The 22,115-nt window shown below is 36.4% G+C and overlaps 1 protein-coding gene across 1 annotated transcript; it reads left to right on the forward strand.

The window, feature by feature from the left end:
- Positions 1–1,221: 1,221 nt before the first annotated feature.
- On the forward strand, positions 1,222–18,837 carry LOC132650691 (vomeronasal type-2 receptor 116-like; the record flags this gene model as incomplete). The annotated part of the gene is made up of 5 exons (XM_060376031.1): positions 1,222–1,483; positions 2,719–3,563; positions 7,937–8,164; positions 9,826–9,949; positions 17,865–18,837. Coding segments are annotated over 5 exons (2,358 nt in total), but the record flags the coding sequence as incomplete, so codon positions are not given.
- Positions 18,838–22,115: the final 3,278 nt, after the last annotated feature.

Consider the following 22,115-nt stretch of genomic DNA (forward strand, 5'->3'; position numbering starts at 1 on the left):
AATATTCTAAAACTCTGAAATTTTAAACTCTCTAAGTCTCATTTTCACATACTTTAAACCACTTTTTCTGGACATTTAAAACTTTCATTTATAAACCTTTAAATCCACTTTCTCCTATTGTGAGCACTTTTGTACTGTGTTAATGTACTTGGAGGTTTTCCTCTCTTTTATATGCTACTTTAAGTTACTTTTGCCCCTGCCTTACCCAGGAAACTCTACTCATTCATTTAATCTGAAAGCTTAGAGAAACACCTTTCCTTTACTACATTTTTTACTACTTTTTGAATTTTTGTAAAGATTTAATAATTTTTTTACATTATGTTTATGAGTGTTATGCCTACATGTTAGTGTGTGTCCCACTTGTGTACATGGTCCCTTCAGAGGCCAGTGGAGGACATGGATCCCCTAGAAATGGGGTTACACACTATTGGAATCTAAAACTGGCTACTGTTTTCAGGGTCCTCCACAAGAGCAGCAACTAGTCATAACATATCATTTTTCAAACCCAAGAACACTATTTTGCGCATGCTTATTTATTCTTATTTCGTGAACTTGAGAGCTCACCTTCATATATGTGTGTGTGTGTGTGTGTGTGTGTGTGTGTGTGTGTGTGTGTGAATACCACAGGTATGCCTGGTGCCCAAAGATGCCAGAAGGGCTCTTAGGAACTGCAGCTAACCATGTTTCCAAGGCCACCATGTGGGCACTGAGAACTGATGCTAGCTTTTATTCAAAGTGGTCTATCTATATACCACAAAGAGACACTTTAACACTAAGAGTGCATATAAACTTGTTAGAATTTTTTCAAGTGAGTATGATATAGAATAATTACCATATAAATGGACATGAAGCTCTTACTTATATTCCTAGTGAATACTTTAGTGACTCTTTCATAATCCTGTGCTTGCATGAGCCAAAACAACATAAGCACCTATGTATTCAGTACTCATATGATATAAACACGTGATATTTTATGCACACAATGTACACCAAAAATGTTAGAAACAGTTAAACTTCTGAGAGTTTAGGAGCCATTCGATGATGTTCCTGGGTTGTCATGGGCTCATTCACACAAGGTATATCACAAGAAAAGTCAAAGGCTAGGACCTCTAGGTTCCTGTATTTGATAAAAGACTTTTTGAGAAAAATGTACTGACAATACCCATCATTCTGTTCCTCTGGTTTAGATACAATTGGAGAAACTATCAATATTTGCTGACCTTATACTTTGCCATTGAAGAGATTAATAAGGACTCAAACTTGCTTCCCAATATAACTTTGGGTCCCCACATCTACAATGCCTTTAATTCTAACAAAAAAACTTTGGAGGGCCCTCTGATGTGGCTGTCTGGAAGGAGTGATTATATCCCTAACTACAAGTGCAACACTCAACAGAAGGCTCTAGGAATCCTTTCAGGAAACAAGCCGGAATTTTCTGCTGCAATTGCAACACTGTCAGAGCTCTACAATGTCCCACAAGTAAGTTAGAAAGATATTTTAAGCACAATCACAGACCTGACCAAAACAAACAAACCAATGAAAAACAATAACAGAACAAACAAAAGAAAACAGAGAAGTGTATTATATTTAGTGTAGGGAGATTTCAAATAGCAGTGAACAAATTATTTTGATATAGCAATACTTAACAGATGACAGAGTGGTGAAAATCATGGACAGCAAATTCTGGGAATATCTAAGCAGATCACTTAGTAGTATCCATGATTCTATCTCCAAACAGTGGATTATTTATGACAGATACTCAGTCTATATTTGATCATAAGTCAAATTCTACAGCAAAGATACCTAACTACCCAATCTAGCATATAAACATCTCAAAATTCCTACAGTTGTCAATACCTCACATATGGAAAAAGAAAGTCCAGGACATGTAACTAAGTTTGGCACAATGTTTAATGCCATCACTGATGGAAAACTTTCAAGGAATTAATGATCTCATTCAGGAAATTAAATCCCAGAATAGCACCTACAGAGACCAACCACTTAGCTGTATCATACAACTGACTCTTGCAAGGCTACACTGAAGAAATACATCTGTCATCAGTCATTACTACAAACAGAGAACATACTTGGTGAGCACAAGGGTCAGCAATAATCAAGATTAAAAAAAACCACATGGTAACTCTCATTGTTATCACTCAGTTAAATAATTCATAAATGTGTTTTAACCTAATGTAATAAAAAATAAAAAGCAATGATTTACATCTGTCTGAGTTTTGTCTCTATCAACTCTATCGAGAGGGATGATACAGTAAACCCTGGCAATGAGGCCCCAGGTCATCATAACTTGAACCATTTTTAACTTAAGAAACTGAATCTCTAAAATCGTTATTAGTCTATTTCCATATTTGCTTTCCTACAGATGAAGGTTCTTGGAAATATGGTGTTATGTGACAAGAAAGTACCTGTTAATGCTTTCTGCAGTTTTCTCTACATCAGATACTCTTGCATTGTTACTACACCATAGAGATCTATCTTGCCTTTCATAGCCAGTGAACAGCTTATTGACTGCTTAAGACACCTTAATAACTTTGGAGCCTATGGTATTTGTAAAAGACTGTATTACAACACATGATTTAGGGACAAGATAATCTCACAAAAGACATCCTCCTTAACAATATTCAGCCCTTTAACCCTCATATTTGAATTATTAAGTAACTTCCTCACTCAGGGTGATGATTCCAAATACCTGAAACTCAGAATCACTTTTTTCTTTGCTTCTTCAGGTTACATATGGACCATTTGATTCCATGCTTAGTGACAAAGATACATCCCCATCCCTTTATCAGATGTCTACTAAAGACAGAGGTCTAGCCCAAGCAGTGATTTCTTTATTGCTCCACTTTGGCTGGAAGTGGGTGGGGCTCATTGTGTCTGATGATCAGAGAGGAAGGGAGTTTCTCTCTGACCTGAAAGTAAAGATGGTATCAGAAGATATCTGTGTGGCCTTTACAGAAAAACTCCTAGATAATTTTAAGGAAAATGTAAAATATGGTTATGGTTTGCAGAACTTGAAACAACATACACGAGTAAATGTTAATTTATTTTATGGTGGTATAGATGACTTGCTGTTCTTCTGTGTAGACATTCATAATATCTTTGTAACCAGAAGGAAGGTGTGGATCTTTGCAAAGCCACACTCGACATACTTAGAGTCTATAACAAGTAAAAAGTATGTTTTGATAAACCTATTCAGTGGAAGCTTATCATTTTTAAAAAAGAGAACTATCCCTGGCTTCAAGCACTTTCTTGAGGCCCTTACTCCTTCTCATTACCCAGGAGATGTTTACATCTCTAAATTCTGGATTGATAATTTTAATTGTTCACCCCCTGCTTTGCGATGTGGAAATCATAAACCCTGTCCAGTGAATATTTCCCTAAAGACTAAGGATAAAATAAATGATATGATAGCTATTTCTGAGCCCAGCTACTCCATATGGAATGCAGTGTATGCAGTGGCCCACGCCCTACATAAAATGCTATTGAGAAATACTGAAATGGGATCTAAAGAAGACAGAAACACAGACTGGCTTCTACCATGGCAGGTAAGCCTCACTCATAAGCAGGGGAAGCTTAGAATCTTACGTTATTACTAAGTAATTTGCTGTGGTCAATCCAATAGAATATTTTCATCTTATAATTAAAAGTATAAGTTAAAATAGAAAAGGGTTTAAGTTTTTCTCCATTTAGTTCCATGTTGGCTATAGGCTTGCTGTATATTGTCTTTACTATGTTTAGGGATGTGACTTGTATCCCTGATGCCTCCAAGACTTAGTTAAACATGAATGGGTACTGGATTTTGTCAGATGCTTTTTTAGCATCTAAGGAGATGATCATGTGGTTTTTTCCTCCTTCAGTTTGTTTATATGATTGATTACAATGAGGGATTTCTGTATATTGAACCTGCATGCCTAGGATGAAGCCTACATGGTCATGGTGGATGATATATTTTATGTATTCTGGGTTTTGGTTTGCAAGTATTTTATTGAGTATTTTTTCATCAATGTTCATAAGAGAGATAGGTCTAAGGTCTTTGTTGTTGTTGTTGGGTCTTCTTGAGCTTTTGGTATCAAGGTGACTGTGGCCTCATAGAATTAGTTTGGTAATGTTCATTATTCTTCTGTTTTGTGGAACAGTTTGAAAAGAATTGGAGTTAGCTCTTTTTAAGGACTGTAAAATTCTGCACTGAAGCCCTCTGGCCCTGGGCTTTTTTGTAAGGGATACTTTTGACATTGCTTCTTTTTCCTTGGGGCATATAGGACTATTTAATCTATCTACCCAATCTTGAGTTAATTTTGGTAAATGGAATCTATTAAGAAAATTGTCCATTTCGTTTAGATTTTCAAATTTTGTGGCATACAGGCTTTGGTATGATTGTTTGGATTTTCTCAGTATCTGTTGTTATGTCCCCTTTATTGTTTCTGATTTTGCTAATTTGGATAATTTCTCTCTGCCTTTTATTTAGTTTATCTGAGGGTTTGTCTATCTTGTTGATTTTCTCAAAGAACTAGCTCTCACTGATTCTTTGAATTGTTTTCTTTGTTTCTAATTCATTGATCACAGCTCTGAGTTTGATTATTTCTAATTGTCTACTCCTCTAGTGTGTCTGCTTGTTTTTTCCCCACGGAGGGATTTTAGGTGTGTCATTAAGTTGCATGTATGAAATGTCTCAAACTTCTTTCTGGTGGCACTTTGTGCTATGTACTTCCTTTTAGCACTGCTTTCATTTTGTCCCATAAGATTTTATTACTATTGCACTGTAGTACAGCTTGAAGTCAGGGATAGAGATACCTCCAGAAGTTCTTTTATTATACAGAAAGTTTTAGCTATTCTGTTTTTTTTTGTGTGTGTGTGTGTTTGTGTGTGTGTGTGTTCCATATGAAGTTGAGAATTGTTCTTTCAAGGTTTGTGAAGAATTGTGCTGGTATTTTGATAGTAATTGCATTGAATCTGTTGATTGCTTTTAGTAAGATTGTCATTTTTAGTATGTTAATTTGACCAATCCATGAGCATGGGTGATATTTCCATCTTCTGATGTCCTTTTCAGTTTCTTTTTTCAGAGATGTGAAGCTCTTGTCATAGAGGTCTTTCTCTTGCTTGGGTAGTTACACCAAGATATATTATATTATTTCTGGTTATTGTGATGTATCCTGTTTTCCTAATTTTTTATAAGCCCATTTATCATTTTTAGTCATGTGGACTACTGATTTTATAAGTTAATTTTATAACAGCCAATTTACTGAAGAGGTGAAGGGGTTTGCCTACTGTAGAACATCTCTGGTAAAACTTATATATAATAGTGTATCATCTGTGAATAGGGAAATTTTGACTTCTTCCTTTCCAATTTGGATCCCTATGTTTTGTAGTTGTCTTATAACTCTAGCTAGAACTTAATGTACTGCACTGAAAAGCTATGAAGAGAGTGGGCAGCTTTGTATTTTTCTGTGACTTTAGTGTAATTGCTTTGAGTTTCTCCCCATATAATTTGATTTTGGTTATCAGATTGTTGTATATTACCTTTATTATGTTTATGTAGTGCCTTGTATCCCTGATCCTTACAGGGCTTTTATCATGAAGTGGTGCACAATTTTATCAAAGGATTTTTTTGCATACAATGAGATGAACATGTTTATTTAATTTTTTTTCTTTCAGTGAATTACAGTGATGGATTTAAATATGTTGAACCATCCCTGCATCCCTGTGATGATGCTTACTTGATCATAGTGGATGATGTATTTGATGTGGTCTTGGACTGGTTTTACCAGTATCTTACTGAGTATTTTTGCATTAAAGTCCTTAATGGAAATGGGTTTGAACTTTTCTTTCTTTGTTGGGTCCTTTTGTGGTTTAGGTACCAGTGTGACTGTGGATTCATGGGACTGAGTTTGGAAATATTCCTTCTGTTTCATTTTGTACAATAGTTTCTGAAATATTGGTGTGAGCTCCTCTTTGAAACTCTAGTAGAATTCCATGCTAAAACCATCTGGTTCTGGGATTTTTTTTGTTTGGTAGACTTCTGATGACTGCTTCTATTTTCTTAGGGGTTATAGAACTCTTTAACCTGCTTACCTGATCTAGATTTAACTTTGGTAAGTGAAACCTATCAGGAAAATTTTCGATTTCCTTTAGATTTTTTAAAAATCTAAAAACGTGTGGAATTCAGTCTTTTGAAATAATATCTAATGATTCTTTGGAGTTATTCCCCCTTTACATTTCTGATTTTGTTTATTTGGATACAGTCTCTCTGACTTTTTGTTAGTTTGTCTAGAGGTATGTCTATCTTGTTGATGTTCTCAAAAGAAACAGCTCTTGGTTTTTACTATGATACTGATTTCATCCATGAGTTTGATTATTTCCTGCTGTCAACTCATCTTCGGTGTGTTTACTTCTGTCTGTTCTAGAGCTTTTACAGGTGTTTTTAAGTTGCTACTATGAGAATGCCTTAATCCTTTTTAGGAAGACATTTAATGTTATGAAACTTCTCCTTAGCACTGCTTTCATTGTGCCCCAGAAGTTTAGGCATGTTGTCCCTTCATTTTCACTGAATTCTAAAAAATCTTTATTTCTTCCCTGACTCAGTGGTCACTGAGTTGTTCATTTTCCATGAGATATTTTTTTTAGGTTTTCTCTTGTTTCCATTGTTATTGATATCTAGCTTTAATCCATGGTGGTCTGATAAGATAAAAAGGTTATTTCAACCTTATTGTATTTTTTGAGGCTCACTCTCTGTCAAAGTTAAAGGGTAATTTTGAAGAAGCTTCTGTAAGGTGCTGAAAAGAAGGTATATTCTTTTTGTCTGGGTGAAAATTCTGTAAATCTATTTGATCTGTGCATATGTTAGTTTAATTGTTTCTCTATTTTCAGTCTTCATGACCTGTACTTTGGTGAGTGTCGGATTTTGCAGTATTACTGTGGCTGTATTAGTGTATAATTTAAGCTTCAGTAATGTTACTTTTACAAATGTAGGTGCCCTTGTATTTGGAGCAAAACATTCAAAATTGAGATATCATCTTGGTGGATTTTTTTTCCATCATATGTAGCTTTTTGCTATGATATGTGTCATCTCTTATCTGTTTTGAATAAATACAGTTAAAAGATTATTTTATTAGATATTAGGATGGCTTCTTTCAACTTGCTTCTTAGGTCAGTTTCCTTGAAAAACCTATTTTCATCCCTTCACTCTGAGGTAATGTCCTCCTTTGTTTTTAAAAATTTTTGTAGGCAGCAGATTGATAAGTCCTGTTTACGCATCCACTGTGTTAGTCTGTGTTTTTTTTTAATTGAGGAATCGTGTCCATAGATGTTGAGTGATAGTAATGATTAATGGTTGCTAGTACCTGTTACTTTGATTTTTATGATTGCAGCAAGTTTTTGTGTTTCTGTTCTTTTAGTTTTGCAGCAGTGGTGCTTTTTATTTTCTGTGTTTCTCTGGGTGTTGTTTACTTCCTTTGGTTGGGGTTTTCCTTCTAGTATCTTCTGTACTGTTGTGAAGCATAGACACTGGAATTTTCAAGTCCACAGCATGATCTCTCACTTGCTGTGAAGTCACTACAGTCGAATCTTTAGTAACCATGTCCACTGGGTGCCACCATTTTGGATCCTCTTCAAATCTACATCTTCTAAATGGAAATATTATTTTCTGGTCCTGGAGAAAGACACAGGACCGTTTTTCAACTAAGGACATGCTATACACTATACTATCTTGCATCTCATAGACAATATTTCTACTTGTGTTCAGTAGCTCTTGCATTATTTCTATGGGAAATAATTTTAATTTCACTAAACAACTGGGAAGATGAATAAACAAATTAAGCACTTACAAAAATAAGCAATGTTAGAGAGAGGGAAAATTAACTTCTCTTTAAAGTCAGCCAGTAATCTGTGTGGGCCACTCATATCATATGATGTCTCTCTTCAGCTGCATCCATTTCTGAGGAAAATTAAATTTATAAATGCTGCTGGAGATGAAATAAGCTTTGATGAGAACAAGAATATTAGGGAAACATATGATATACAAAACTTTATTGCATATAGTTTACGAAATGCATTGTTACTTAAAGTGGGAGAGTTTGTCTTCAAGAGTGCACAAGATCAAGGCTTTTTCATCAATGAAGTTCTGATTCAATGGCCAAGCAAATTAAAACAGGTCTGGAAAATTTTCAGTATTTAATATGAAGGGAATTATTTGTAAAGAATTATAAAAATTGATTGTGTAATGATTCTTTGAACTTTTAAAATGATTGTGAAATTTTAATTTCTTATGTCTATTGTGAATATTAGCTTGTGTGTGGGTGTTCATGCACCTGAACACGTGTGCTTCTTAAATCCCAATCAACTGTGGTTATCTTCTTCAATTGCTGTCAACTTTATTTTTATCTGTGAAACCCTTACTTTCTGATTTTGCTGAACTCAGTGGACAGAATTACCTAGGTTCTCTGTCTTCATGATCATAAAGTTTGGATTACAGGCCTATTTTTCTGTACCCAACTTTACTTCCATCCTTTCATCATGATCAAATTCATGTTTTCCTGCTTATGTGGCATGCATGTTAAATACTAAAACATCTCTTTAGTTCTGTTTGATGACATTAAATCAGAAATGAACTAATATTTCAGAATTACATATATGTATATACATACACATATAAATATACATACAAATGCACACATAATGTCACCTAATTCCTTAGCTACAATTAGATGAATTGAATTTGAATGTTTGTGTTCATTCATAATGCAGTGAATGAATGATTGAGTGCTCATGGTTATATAAAGGCATGTATGTGTGTTTCTATATGTAAACACACATGCACACAAAGTTCTGTAAATTTTCACGTCTTAATTATAAAGGCTAGCTGATGCTCAAGCATTCCTTCCATTCACATAACTCATACTCAAGCATATCAATAATTTTACAGGGATGTGAGCTAGCATAAATAATTAATAAATTATGGATTTGGACACAAGACATTTCTCTAAGCAATGTATATGGGCTGCCCAATATGTGTGTCAGGAACTGAACTTATATTTCATTTCAAGAGCTATGTGCACTCTTAACAGCTGATCCAGTTATCCAGAAACATATTCCTGTTAATATGTACATATTCATTAGACAGAAACTGAATCCAAACCAAGGCAGAAAAGAGGTCTACGATAGAAATATTCCCTGTCCTACAAATTTCTAATATATAACAAACTAAAATTGCATTAGAATTTTATTAGTTATGTGATTATCTAAGAAAGCAACTGCTGAAAATCCCATTTGATGACTACACTAAGGTTTGAAAAGAAAGGCATAGAATAATCCCTAGCATTGGGAGTCAAGGGTAAAAGTCACAGTAACAGATTATAATTCACCAATGGCCAAACCATTTCACCAGAAAATTGAACTTCCTTTTGGAGCTGAATCAGAGTGCATGGGTGTTACTACAAGACTGGAAATATAAAGGTAGAAAGAAGTGTGCTCGGAGGCAAATGTGATTGGATTCTTTTCTTAAAACCCAAATGTCCCAAAATTCATACAATAAAATCAGTTCTGGCTTGCTGCCTCACAGAAGAGAATATGTTGAAGTTCTACACATTTCACACAGGATAGGCAGTAGTGAGTCATTGTTTGGTCACCATATAGGCATGTTGAACATTTAGTATTGGAAAGTTTGTTAAGTTTAAATCTCCATTCTACAGTCCCACATTAAAACATCAGAGTTAGTCATAAAGAAATACAATCTCCATAGGTTACATGTATTTAGCCTAAAATATTTTAATCTAATGTTCGATATCATGACCAGTTTTTCTGTGTTGCCTTCAGACTCCTCAATCTGTATGTACACAGAGCTGTGTTCCAGGATTCTGGAAAGTACTACAAAAAGAAAGACCGGTCTGCTGTTTTTCTTGTGCATTTTGTCCAGAGCAGCACATTTCCAACCAGACAGGTAGAAAAATAATACATTTACTCAAACTGTTTGGGAATGGAGATGGGGAAAGTTAAGAAGTGACCTTGGTGTCATAAAGTAGTGCTGTTCCCTATGTCTCTAACACTCATCCCTGAATCCATTTTTAATCATTGCTGAAGCCACACGATGTGTGAAGTTTAGAGTGACAATTCTCATGCTATTGTGTCATATGCACCCTACTTTTCAAAAACCTGCTTTTGGGTGCACAGAATGGCCATCTCAGCTCTTGCAGTGTTCCATGCTATGAGCTTTCCATTAATTGTGAGTTCTCCAGTTGTCCAGGATAGATTTGTATTTCTGTGATTAACAAACCTAATGATTATTGCCTCAAAGTAACTCCAGGAAAACTACATATCTGATTGTTTCTGAATGCACAAGAAACTGAACTGCATTTACAACACAGTTGTTATTTTCAGTATCAACAATAGAAAAAAGCAAGTCTTTGTAAATGAAAACATGGCTGCCTTTTTAGGGTTGTGGTCAACTGTGTGATAACATATATAAGCAAAATCATATGGAATGAGCAGGTTGCATTTTTATATACAAACACACACACCAAGACACAAAGACATTTAATGAGAAAAGAGCCTATGTATTTGAGAGTGAATAAATATAAGGTGAGTCCAGGAGACAACTTAGAGAAATGAAAAAGAAGAGGCATAGTGAGGTAATTATATTATATTATTTTTAAAATAAAAATTTTTACAAAAAAATAAAAAGTCAGAAGGAAAATACATTAATATCATGATGAGAATCTACTATTTATTCTATTAAAAAGGCCAATCCTTAGAAAACCATAATACAAATGGAATTTTTTTATGTATTATTGGAAATGATCAAATGTTGAAAATTAAATATTCTTTATATTCTAAGATATAATGCTATCATAGGTTAAATTCCTTGCAGAGTGACAGAGGACTTCAATTCCTATGTTAAAAAGATATGGAGAGAGCAGAGATCATTGCCTTGTTCCTGATTTCAGTGAAATAATGAAGCTTACAAAGGTCATGAATCAAATACCTAATAGAAGTCCTTAATTGGGATTGATTTGAGTTTCTCTCTGTTCAGGTTAATGTTGGCTATAGGGTTGCTGTATATTGACTTTACTATGTTTAGGTATGTGCTTTGTGACCCTGATCTCTCCAAAATTTTATACATGAACAGGCATTGGATTTTTTTGAATCTATGGAAATGATCATGGAATTCTTTTCCTTCTGTGTGTTTATGTGGTGGATTAAATTGATGGATTTCTATAGACTGAACCACTCCTGCATGCCTGGGATAAAGCTTATTTGACAGTGGTGGATGATATCTTTTATGTGTTCTTGTATTTGGTTTTCGAGTATTTTACTGAGTTTTTTGTGTCAGTGTTCATGACAGAAATTGGTCTGAAGTTCATGTCTTTCTTGGGTCTTGACTGTGACGTGAATGCATCTTCATCGAATTAATTTGTTAATGTTCCTTCTGTTTCTATTTTGTGGGATAGTTTGAAGAGTATTTATATTTACTCTTCTTTGAAGTCTGGTCGAATTCTGAGCTGAAACCATCTGGCCCTTGGCTTTTTTGGACAGGGACTTTTGATGACTTCCTCTATTTCCTTGGGGAAGATAGGATGTTTTATTTACCTGATCTTGATTTAACTTTGCTAAGTGGAATCTACCATGAAAACTGTCCATTTTATATAGATATTAAGTTTTTGTAATGTATAGACTTTTGAAGTAAGACCTAATGATTCCTTCGATTTCCATGATTTCTGTCCTTCTATCACCCTTTTCCTTTTTTATTTTGTTCATTTGGATAGTGTCTTTCTACCTTTTAGTTACTTTGGCTAAGAGTTTGTCTCTCTGGTTGATATTCTCAAAGAATCAGCTCTTGGTTTCGATGATTCTTTGAATCATTTCATGTCTAGTATATTGATTTCAGCACTGAATTTGATTATTTCCAGCCCTCTACTCCTCTTGGCCCTGTCTACATCTTGTTGTATTATTCATGGTTTTTCAGTTGTGTTATTAGATTGCTTGTATGAGATGTCTCAAATTCCTATATGAAGGCACGCAGTGCTATGAATTTTCCTCTTAGCACTGCTTTCATTGTGTCCCATAAGTTTGGGCATGTTGTGCCTTAATTTTTATTGAATTCTAGGACATCTTTAATTACTTTTTTATTTCTTCCATGACACCTGTTATTGAGTAGAATTGTTCAGGTTCCATGCGTATGTGTAGGCCTTTTACTCTTTCTGTCATTGTTGAGGTCCAGATTTAGAACATGGTTGTGTAATTGGATCCAAGGGATTATTTCAGTCTTATTGGATGTGTTAAGACTTGCTTTTTGCCTGAATATATGTTCAATTTTGGAGAAAGTTCCTTGATTTATAGAGAAGAAGACGTATTTGTGTCTGGGTGACCATTTTTTAGGACTTCTATTAGGTATTTGATTCATGACCTATATAAGCTTCACTATTTCACTGTTTAGCTTCTGTGACAATGATCTGTCACTTGGTGAGAGTGAGGTGATGAAGTTTACCATTATTACTGTGTTAGGACTGATATGTGATTGAAGTTTTAATAATGCTTCTTTTACAAATGCAGGTGCCCTTCTATTTGGGGCATAGTTGTTCAAGATATTGTTGTCCTCATTGTGGATTTTTCTATGATGAGGACGAAATATCCTTCACTTCTCTTTTGATTAATTTTGTTTGGAAGACTATTTTATTTTTAAGATGGTACTGCCACTTGCTCCTTGGATCCATTTGATTGGAAAACCTTTTTCTACCACTTCGCTCTAAGGTAGTGTCTATCTTTGGGGCTGAAGTGTGTTTATTGTATGCAGCAGAATGTCGAATCTGGTTTCCATAACTATTCTGTTAACATGTTTTTTTATTAGATTGCTGATTCCATTGATGGTGATAGATATTAGTCACCATTGAATTTCAGTTCCTTTTATTGTGGTGTTATCGTGGATAGTGTGTTTGTGTGCTTGTTTTCTTTTGATTTTTGTTCTGATATTATCTATATCGTGTGTTTTGTGGGTGTAGTTGTTCTCATTGGGTTGGAGTTTTCCTTTTAGTAGCTTCTCAAGGTCAGGGATAGTGCATAGACATTGTTTTAATTTAGTTTTGTCATGGAATATCTTGTTTCCTCCATCTGTGTTGATTGTAAGTTTTGCTTACTACAGTAGTCTGCTTTGGCATCTGTGGTCGCTTTGCCTCTGCATGACATCCTCCCAGGCCCTTCTGGGTTTCATAGCCACTGTTGGAAAGTCTGGTGTTATTCTGATAGGTCTGCCTTTCTATGTCACTTGATCTTTTTCCTTTGATTCTTTTGATATTTTTTCTTCATTGTGTAGATTTATTGTTTTGATTATTATATGCCAAGAGGATTTTCTTTTCTGGTCTAGTCTATTTGGGTTACTGGAAGCCTCTTGTATGTTAAATGCTATCTCTTTCCTAAGGGTGGAGAAATTTTCTTCTATGATTTTATTAAAAATATATTCTGCACTTTGGAGCCTGGAATCATCTATTTAGTCTATTCCTATTATTCTTAGGTTTCACCTTTTCATGGAGTCCTTGCACTTTTCTAATTTTTTGTTTTCTTTGGGAGGTATATCAGTTTCTTCAATTGTAACTTCAATGCCTGAGATTTTCTGCTCCATTTCTTATATTTTGTGGGTGATGCTTATATCTTTGGTACTGGATCTCTTCTCTAAATAGTCCATCTCCAGGGCTTTCTCTGTGTTTCTTTATTGATTCAAATTCCATTTCCAAGAATTGAATAATTTTAATAATTTACTTCACCTGTTTAATTGTGGTTTCTTGTCTATGATGGCCTCTCTTTGTTTGCCTTGTATTTCTCTGTATTTCTTCAAGACATTTATTTTTTCCTCTTTATATGCCTCTAATAAGTGCATAAACATAGATTTAATGTCCTTTTCCTGTGTTTCAGCTGCATTAGAATACCCATTGCTCTTTGGAGTGGGTTCTGGTGTAGCCAGGATGTCCCAGTTTGTCTTGACTATGTTTCTAGGCTGGCCTTTAGCCATCTTGTTGTCTGTAGCCTTACCTATTTCTTCCTGGAACCTGCACCAAAGACTGGATCCTCCTGTCTTTGGAGTTTAGAGTAGTGTTCAGGAAGATGTCAAATATGGAGTGACTCAAGAATGGGTGCTGGCAGTTCAGATGCCAGCATCTTGAAGGACAAGGCACAGGGCAGTGTATGGAAACATAAATATGTAGGGACAAGTGAAATGAAGGACAGGGGTGTGGATGCACTGGAACTCTGAATTTTGGCGTGCAGGTACTGGTACTCATCATTATCATGGTACAGGTGCAGGTGCCCTAGGTGGCATCTGTGGGATTCCTCAGAATAAAGCTGGGCTGCAGCTTACAGGCCTGCTCCGAACTGTGCTCCCTGTATTCAGATTCCCCTGAGTAATTTGGATCTGGGATCCCTGTAATTCTATTGTTCACTTGGTGTCCACAGGGAGACCAGAAGAACAGTGGCTTAGTGGCTGGGGTGCTCTCCTAGTAATCCTGAAGCTGACCCACACAGAACAAGAGGTTTCTGAATTCTGGCTGTTAGAGCAGAGAGTCCCTGGATATGGAGATCCAAATTCACTAGAGAATGTGAAGGGGCAGGTGGCCCAATATTTGCTACTTCTGGATCAGTGAGATGGCCACAGAGGGCTTGGATCATATCGATTCCATTTCCTAGATGGCCTGTCCATAAGAGGAAGCCACAAAGTTGATGCTCTGGATCTAGCCACTTGTCCATACACTGGTCTCAGAGTCTCTGAATCTCTGTCCCTCAGATACAGTGCACACTGGTCTCCACCATCTTAGAGTCTTCTTTCTCTCTCTTTTTTTTTTGATCTTTCATTCTTCCTTTCTGTTGTGGTGGGAACATTTTGTGACCTTTTGAATTTATTTATGGGTATGTTTAGGTCCATTTAGGTTGTTGACTTATTGTTGAATTCATCTTTGAATAATGGTTGCTTGGGCAAAGCTAAAACATCCATCTCATGTACATTTTTTAAGCTTACTGGAATATAGTATTTTAAAAATATTTCCTTAGAATATTCTCAATTTTGTTGCTTTCTGTAGGAATGTTTTTCTGTAATTCCTTATTCTGTTAATTTGAGTATTCTATTTTTTCCTTAATTTATTTGAGATGTGAGTCTGTCAATTTTCTTTATCTTCAGAAAGAGCCAGCTCTTCCTTTGGTTAATTCTATGTATTGTTTTCTTTATTTCTGTTTCATTCATTTCTATTATAATGTTATTTCTTTTTATTATATTATTAATTAATTTGTGTGTGTACTATTGTAGCATCTGCTCACACCTCTCCTCCCAGACCCTCTCTTTCACCTCACCTCCCAACCCAATGTGCCTCTACTCCCTTTCTTTTCAAAAAAAGAAGTCTCCCATGGATATCAACCAACCTTGGCATATAAAGTTGCAATAAGATTAGGCACAACTTCTGTCATTGAGGCTACACAAGGCAGTCCAATTAGGAGACAAAAGAATCAAAGACAGCTTTGGTCTTGCTGTTAGGTGTCCCCATAAAGACCAAGCTGCACAACTGTTGTATATGTGTAGAGAGCCCAGATCTGCCCTATGCATGCTCTATTGTTGGGAGTTCATTCTCTGTGAGCTTGTGCTAGGAGCCTTTCTGTGGGGCAATCCTGAGCATGGAAAGGAGAGGTCTTTGTCTGCAGGGTGTTACAGAGAGCAGATATGGAGTCAGCAATGAGAGAGAGAGAGAGAGAGAGAGAGAGAGAGAGAGAGAGAATTCATCAGCTGAAGTGGTCAGAGGAATCTAGCAGCTGACTTCTAAAATTCAGACCTTTCTTTGGCTCTGACTTATTGTTGACAAGGCTCTTCTGGTTTATACAAGTTTCACAGTACAAACACAGATTAATGATTATACAAGTGGTAGAGAATGGGTATTTGATGTTTTTTAATTATCCAGGGATAAAAGCTCAGTTACAATTTAAGCAGTACACACGGAATATATTTGATTATCATTATTGGCCCTATAACTCTACTTTAAACAATCTAAAGAATGTCTCCTTCAAAGAAAACACATTTAATATGGGAAAGCCTGCTTTCAGGCTCCCATTGTTTGCAGTATGAGTGTAGTCCAGAGAAACAGAAAACACTTTAACTGATCTCTTTATGCATAGCAAATACAAATAAATAGCTCCCTTTACTCTATCTATGTATCACCATCTATGCTACAAAGTAGAAAAAGTTTAGTTAAGTCAATTTATCTTATTTACTGAGTTTTATTTGGTCAGGAGTGTGCTCTCTGTGACCTTCTATCTTTAAACTACATTTTCAGGAAGCTCTAAGCCTATAATAAAAGATCTTAAACCTATACATGAATCTCCAGGCCTCTCAGGGTAGTCACATTGCCTCTGTTTACCCTGCACCAATATACTGTTTAGAAATTCATATACCCCAAGAAAACTCCTGAAATAATGGCCTCAACTCTCTCTCTGCTTAACTCTGCTTAACAATCTCCAGCTCACAAAGATTTTTAAACAGTGGATAGATAAAGTTAAGTTTAGTATTTTCATAAGGCTCAGGTCTCATCACGGCTGGCTGCATTGTCTCCCTCTATGGCCTACTAAGGCTGCTCCCTGTTAAGGGGAGGTGATCAAAGAGCCAGCCACTGAGTTAATGTCAGAGGCAGTCCCTGGTCCACTTAAAATGCAGCCAGTCCTGATGAGAACTGATAGGCTAGGGTCAGAGGGAACAGGAGGAGGACCTCCCTATCAGAAGACTTGGAGAGGGGCATGAGAGGAGATGAGCATGGGAAGGTGTGGAGGGAATGAGCAAGGGTGCTACAGCTAAGATACAATGTGAAGAAACTATAATTAATTTAAAATGCCTAATTAAAAAAAAGACTCAGACATTTTTCTGTAGAAAAAAAAAGAAATTGAATCATAGTGCCGAAATTCCCCAGTAATGCAAAACACAATTAAAAAAAAAAAAACAAAAAAAAACAGAAGTTAGAAATAGAAGAACAATGATTGTAACAATCTGCTCATCTTTGCTGCAATAGCACCAGGCAACTGTACTGGCTTCATAACTCTCAACAATTTCATTGAATATGGCTGTGTCATTCCCCCTTTCTGATTTAACATTTTTGTAGACTTATGGTATTTATGACATGCAGGTCATTTTCAGTCTTCAGAATATTACTGGAAGAACAAGAGTGAAAGTTAGAACAATTCCCAGGATTATTCTGGAATTAATAATGAAAGACAAAGAGTCCTGTCCTGAGTCAAAGGAGGTCAAAGATTATATAAATTTATTTTCAACTTCCACAGCTGAGATAGGTAATGATTGGTCTGAAATTATAGCTGGAGTTTGTTGATGTTTATTTATCGCCAAATCAGAACTGTTCCATAGGTCATGGAGGTGAGACCTAACTTATTCCCATGTTACCTTAGAAAAATTATAGGAGTGGGATAACAAATATCCACTGAAACAGTGAGTAAAAAGAAAAATGAGAAGAACCCATGATGATGGAAACAAGGAAGTGTATTTTTATACATTGATATCACCAAAATACACTGTACACATACTTAGAATCTCAAAGTGTAAAAACAGATTTGAAGGCTCACTTGACAGTATTACTTTATCTGAATATGAATAAAATAGATTTCACTGCCCTTGAGAAACAGTGATAAGCTGCTGAGAAGAAAGCTTATTTTTAATTAAAGAAGATAAACAGTAGAAATGAGAATTATAAAGAGTTCGTGTACTTGGCAGTAACAGGAAGAAAAATATACCAGAACACACACATCACTGGAAAGCACTTTAATGAATTAAATGTGCAACAAATAGATATTTATATAAGGTGAAATGTTGATCCAATTTCTCCATACAGATCAGCAGGAGTGCATCCCTTGCCCAAGTCAAGAGTACCCAAACCCAGAGAGAAACTATTGTCTGCCCAAGGCAGTGACATTTCTTTCCTTTGAGGATCCTCTGGGCATCGCGCTGGCATGCATAGCTATGTGCTTATCTGTCAACACAATTGCAGTTTTGGGAATCTTTCTCAAACACCGAGAATCTGCCATTGTTAAGGCCAATAACAGGACTCTCAGCTACACCCTGCTCATCTCCATCCTCTTCTGCTTCCTCTGCTCCTTTCTCTTCATTGGACGCCCGAACACAACCTCCTGCATACTGCAACAAATAACATTTGCACTTGTGTTCACCTTGGCTATTTCCACCATTTTGGCAAAAACTATAACTGTAATTCTGGCCTTTAGGGTCATGAAACCAGGGAGAACAATGAGAAGGTTGTTTGTCTCAGGCGTCTATAATGCTGTCATCCCCATCTGTGTCCTGATCCAATTTATTCTCTCTGGAGTCTGGCTGGGAACCTCACCTCCTTATATTGACACTGATGAACACTCTGTACATGCTCATGTCATCATTTTATGCAACAAGGGCTCAGTTACTGCTTTCTACTGTGTGCTGGCTTACTTAGGGACCCTGGCCTTAGGCAGCTTCACTGTGGCTTTCCTGGTAAGGAACCTGCCTGACACATTTAATGAGGCCAAGTTCCTGACATTCAGCATGCTGGTCTTCCTCAGTGTCTGGGTCATCTTCATCCCTGTCTACCAGAGCACCAAAGGCAAAGCTGTCATGGCTGTGGAGGTCTTCTCCATATTGGCCTCTAGTGCAGGGCTGCTAGGGTGCATCTTCTTCCCTAAGTGCTACATTATTCTCTTAAGACCTGATAAAAACTCTTTGAGATGTATTAAAAATAAAAAATGATCATTTTGATATATTAGTTTTCTTTTTACTAATAAAACCTATTAGTATACTAAAATTAAATTATTTTAAGTAACTTTTAAGTAACTTTTTTAAGTAACTTAAAGTAACTTTTTTAAGTAACTTAAGGTAACTTTTTTAAGTAACTTAAAGTAAGTTTTAAGTAACTTTTTTCTTAAATGTATATTTAAACAAAATAAGAGCCCCTCACTTTGTAGAACAATCACAGACATTCTATTTTAGAATAGAAGCTGCTGCTGAAAACACATTTTAGTAAGTTATGCATGTTTTTTTATCAATTTTTGGACAATATACATATTCAAAATCTAATTACATGATAGTAATTGAGATAAATAGTACATGAACAAATAGTTGTTTTCTTTGTTATTTTGTGGAGTATACAGGGCTTTCGGTGATATCTGAGATTTTTCTATAGATGAGGCATGAAAAACAATTTCTGGAAAGCGGTCCGTGGTGTGTCTTTTTTTTTTTCCAGAGATGAAGACTGAACCCAGGGCCTTGTGCTTGCTAGGCAAGTGCTCTACCACTGAGCTAAATCCCCAAAACCTCTGTGGTGTGTCTTTTAAACAGGTTGAGCCATTCCAGAAATCAAAGTAGAGAATTTTCTAAACAGAAATTATAAATCTGCTGCTTGACTCTGCTCTCTTTTCTTTGACATATGTAAAAATGACTTGACATCCCACTCTACAAGTACTTGCTCAGTCACCTTCATTGCTATTCTGTCCACAACAGATAGGAAATGAAAACTCATAAATGTTTATCATGATAAATATCATACATATAAATAGATGTAAGTAAAAAAAAATAATTTAGGTAACCCATATCCAGAAGACAAATATATTTCATTCTCTACTCTGGGGCATCTAGCTCCAAATGTTGATTTGTGAGTATTGATCATGGAATAACTATAGAAACAAGAAGGCATGGTGGGTAAGCAATGCAATGGCAGATACAATTGATCCGATTGGGATAAACCAAGGGAGGTACTCAAATTATGAAGGAGGATAAATATAAAAGAAGGAAGTGGGTGAAATAATAGTAAATTTTTGAAAGAGTTTTAAGCAATCATACTGTGAATTATCTACATAAAATCCCTATAATACATGTAAGTCCATTCATGAATATAAACATGTTGCAGTCTAGATATTTTCAATAATGCACACAGATAAGTATAGTTCACCACTGACCAAATTTTATGCTACTGCCATCTAACCTGAAAACTACAGTCCATTTCCAGCCTGAAAAGATGTTTTTTTGTTTGGTCTGAAATACCTGAAAATAACATGATACAGGAGGAACTAGGAAAATGAAGAGGAGCTATGCTAACTCCTGAAAGTTTAATTTCCACCAAGTGTCAGATTCTTGGAGCATAACTTTATAGTTATTCTCAAGTGCCTGCTTTTTCAACAATACATAAGACATTGAAGACATGGCATGCATGCTTGTGGGTGCTCGTGTTTCCCTTAACATTCACCATAGTCCACCTAAAGAGGAATGTACACACCAATCCAGCCATACACCTTTCACTCTCCAATGGTAACTTGCCTACAAGATTTGCTGGTGTGCTTGTGGAACAAATTTCATGGAAGTGACCAATTAATATTTGGTTGAGTTTCAGGAGGCCCACTCTATGAAAAGGAACCTTGATCCAACATGGCTTGGGTGGCCAGGAGCCTGCATCTACACAGGCCAGGGACATCAGAGAAATGTAAATGGTATAGTTGTGCTAAAGGAGCACAGCCATAATCACAGATCGATGCCTTACTCAGCCATCATAGAATACTTCTTCCTGCAGCAGATAGGAACAAATACAGAGACCCACATCCAGTTGATTCTCAGACAGTGAGAGGCCTTGGACCATTCCACTCTAAATGAGATGTCTCCAGCAATTTCCTCCCCTAAGGGCTCAAGGAACTCTGTGCAGAGTGTAAACACCAAAGAGGATGAAGGACAGGAGGGTAACAAGGCCTTGTAAACACAGCAGGACCAACACACATATGAATGCACCCTGACCCACAAGCTAGCTTTTCTATCACATTCCCCTGTTGGGGCTACCTTGCCACACCACAGGGCAAGAGGATTCACTGAGTCCTGATGTGTCTTGATATAATGGCATGGGTGGGTGGACACAGGGGAGGGGATGATCCCCTTCTCTGAGGAGCCAGGTGAGGAGTGATAGGGGAAACAGGGAGAGTAGAACCAAGAGGAGGGAAGGGAAGGGTCTACGACAGGGATGTAAAATGAATCAATAAATATTAAATAATGATATAATAATAAATGAGGGGGCTGGAGAGATGTCAAAGAGCTTAAGAGCACCGGCTTCTCTTCCAAACGTCCTGAGTTCTATTTCCAGCACCCACGTGGTTGCTCACAACCATCTATAGCGAGATCTGGCACCTTTTTTCTGGTATGCAGGCAGAATACTCTACAAATAATATATTTTCAAAAAAAAGATCCCCTTTCTCCAAAAAAGAACACTCACTATCTCTTTAAATAATAATAATAAATTTTAAAGATAGTTTTCTCCAAAGGGCCAAAAAAACAGACTAATCGGTTAGCCCCATGAGCGGCAACAGATGGCAACAGAAATATTCAAGGGCATATTTGTGGGTTGTCAAAGCTACAATATTTATTCACTTCTTTTGTATGCCTGTGGCTTCTGGTTTTATGCTTTCATGTTATTTCTGTGTAAGCGAATATCTGTATCTCTGTACCCGTGTTTCCCTCATGTTTTTTCTTTGCTCCTTTTATTAATAACATTAGGCACTTCAACCATTTTATTGATTTCTGGAAGATTGGAGCCTGACAATTTCCTCTTTATGAAATATGAAAGTGTGTGCTTGTGACATAAATCCACCTCCCCAAACTAATGATCTGGCCTGCCATTTAGGGTTTTCTGGTCTAGGGTTTGGTGCATGTCTGTACTTCTTTGCTATCACCGCTGTGGTTTAAATCAATTTTTGAAGTACTAAGCCTTTCCTGGCCAAGGGCAATCCCAGAATTCTAAGCCATCCCTTGATTATCTGCTAATACTGCTTCCTCTACTAGTTATTCTACATTGGCCACCACACCACAGTCATCTGCGTCACCCAGCAAGCCACTCTGAGGCTCTGTTCATGATTCATTTAGGGTGTATATATTTGAGAGAGAGAAAGAAAGGGAGACAGAGAGATAGAGATAGACAGACAGAGAAAGAATACTGCTATGTGTGTGTGTGTGTAGATAATGCTATAATTCAGGAACACTGAGGCAGTTGCTGGTATCAATAGCCTATCATCCTTTTCATTTGCTCTTGGATTCGACTTGTTGTCTGTGCAGTTTGCTGGGAATTTCT

This window comes from Meriones unguiculatus (assembly GCF_030254825.1).
Source record: "Meriones unguiculatus strain TT.TT164.6M chromosome 13 unlocalized genomic scaffold, Bangor_MerUng_6.1 Chr13_unordered_Scaffold_28, whole genome shotgun sequence".
NCBI lineage: Eukaryota > Metazoa > Chordata > Mammalia > Rodentia > Muridae > Meriones > Meriones unguiculatus.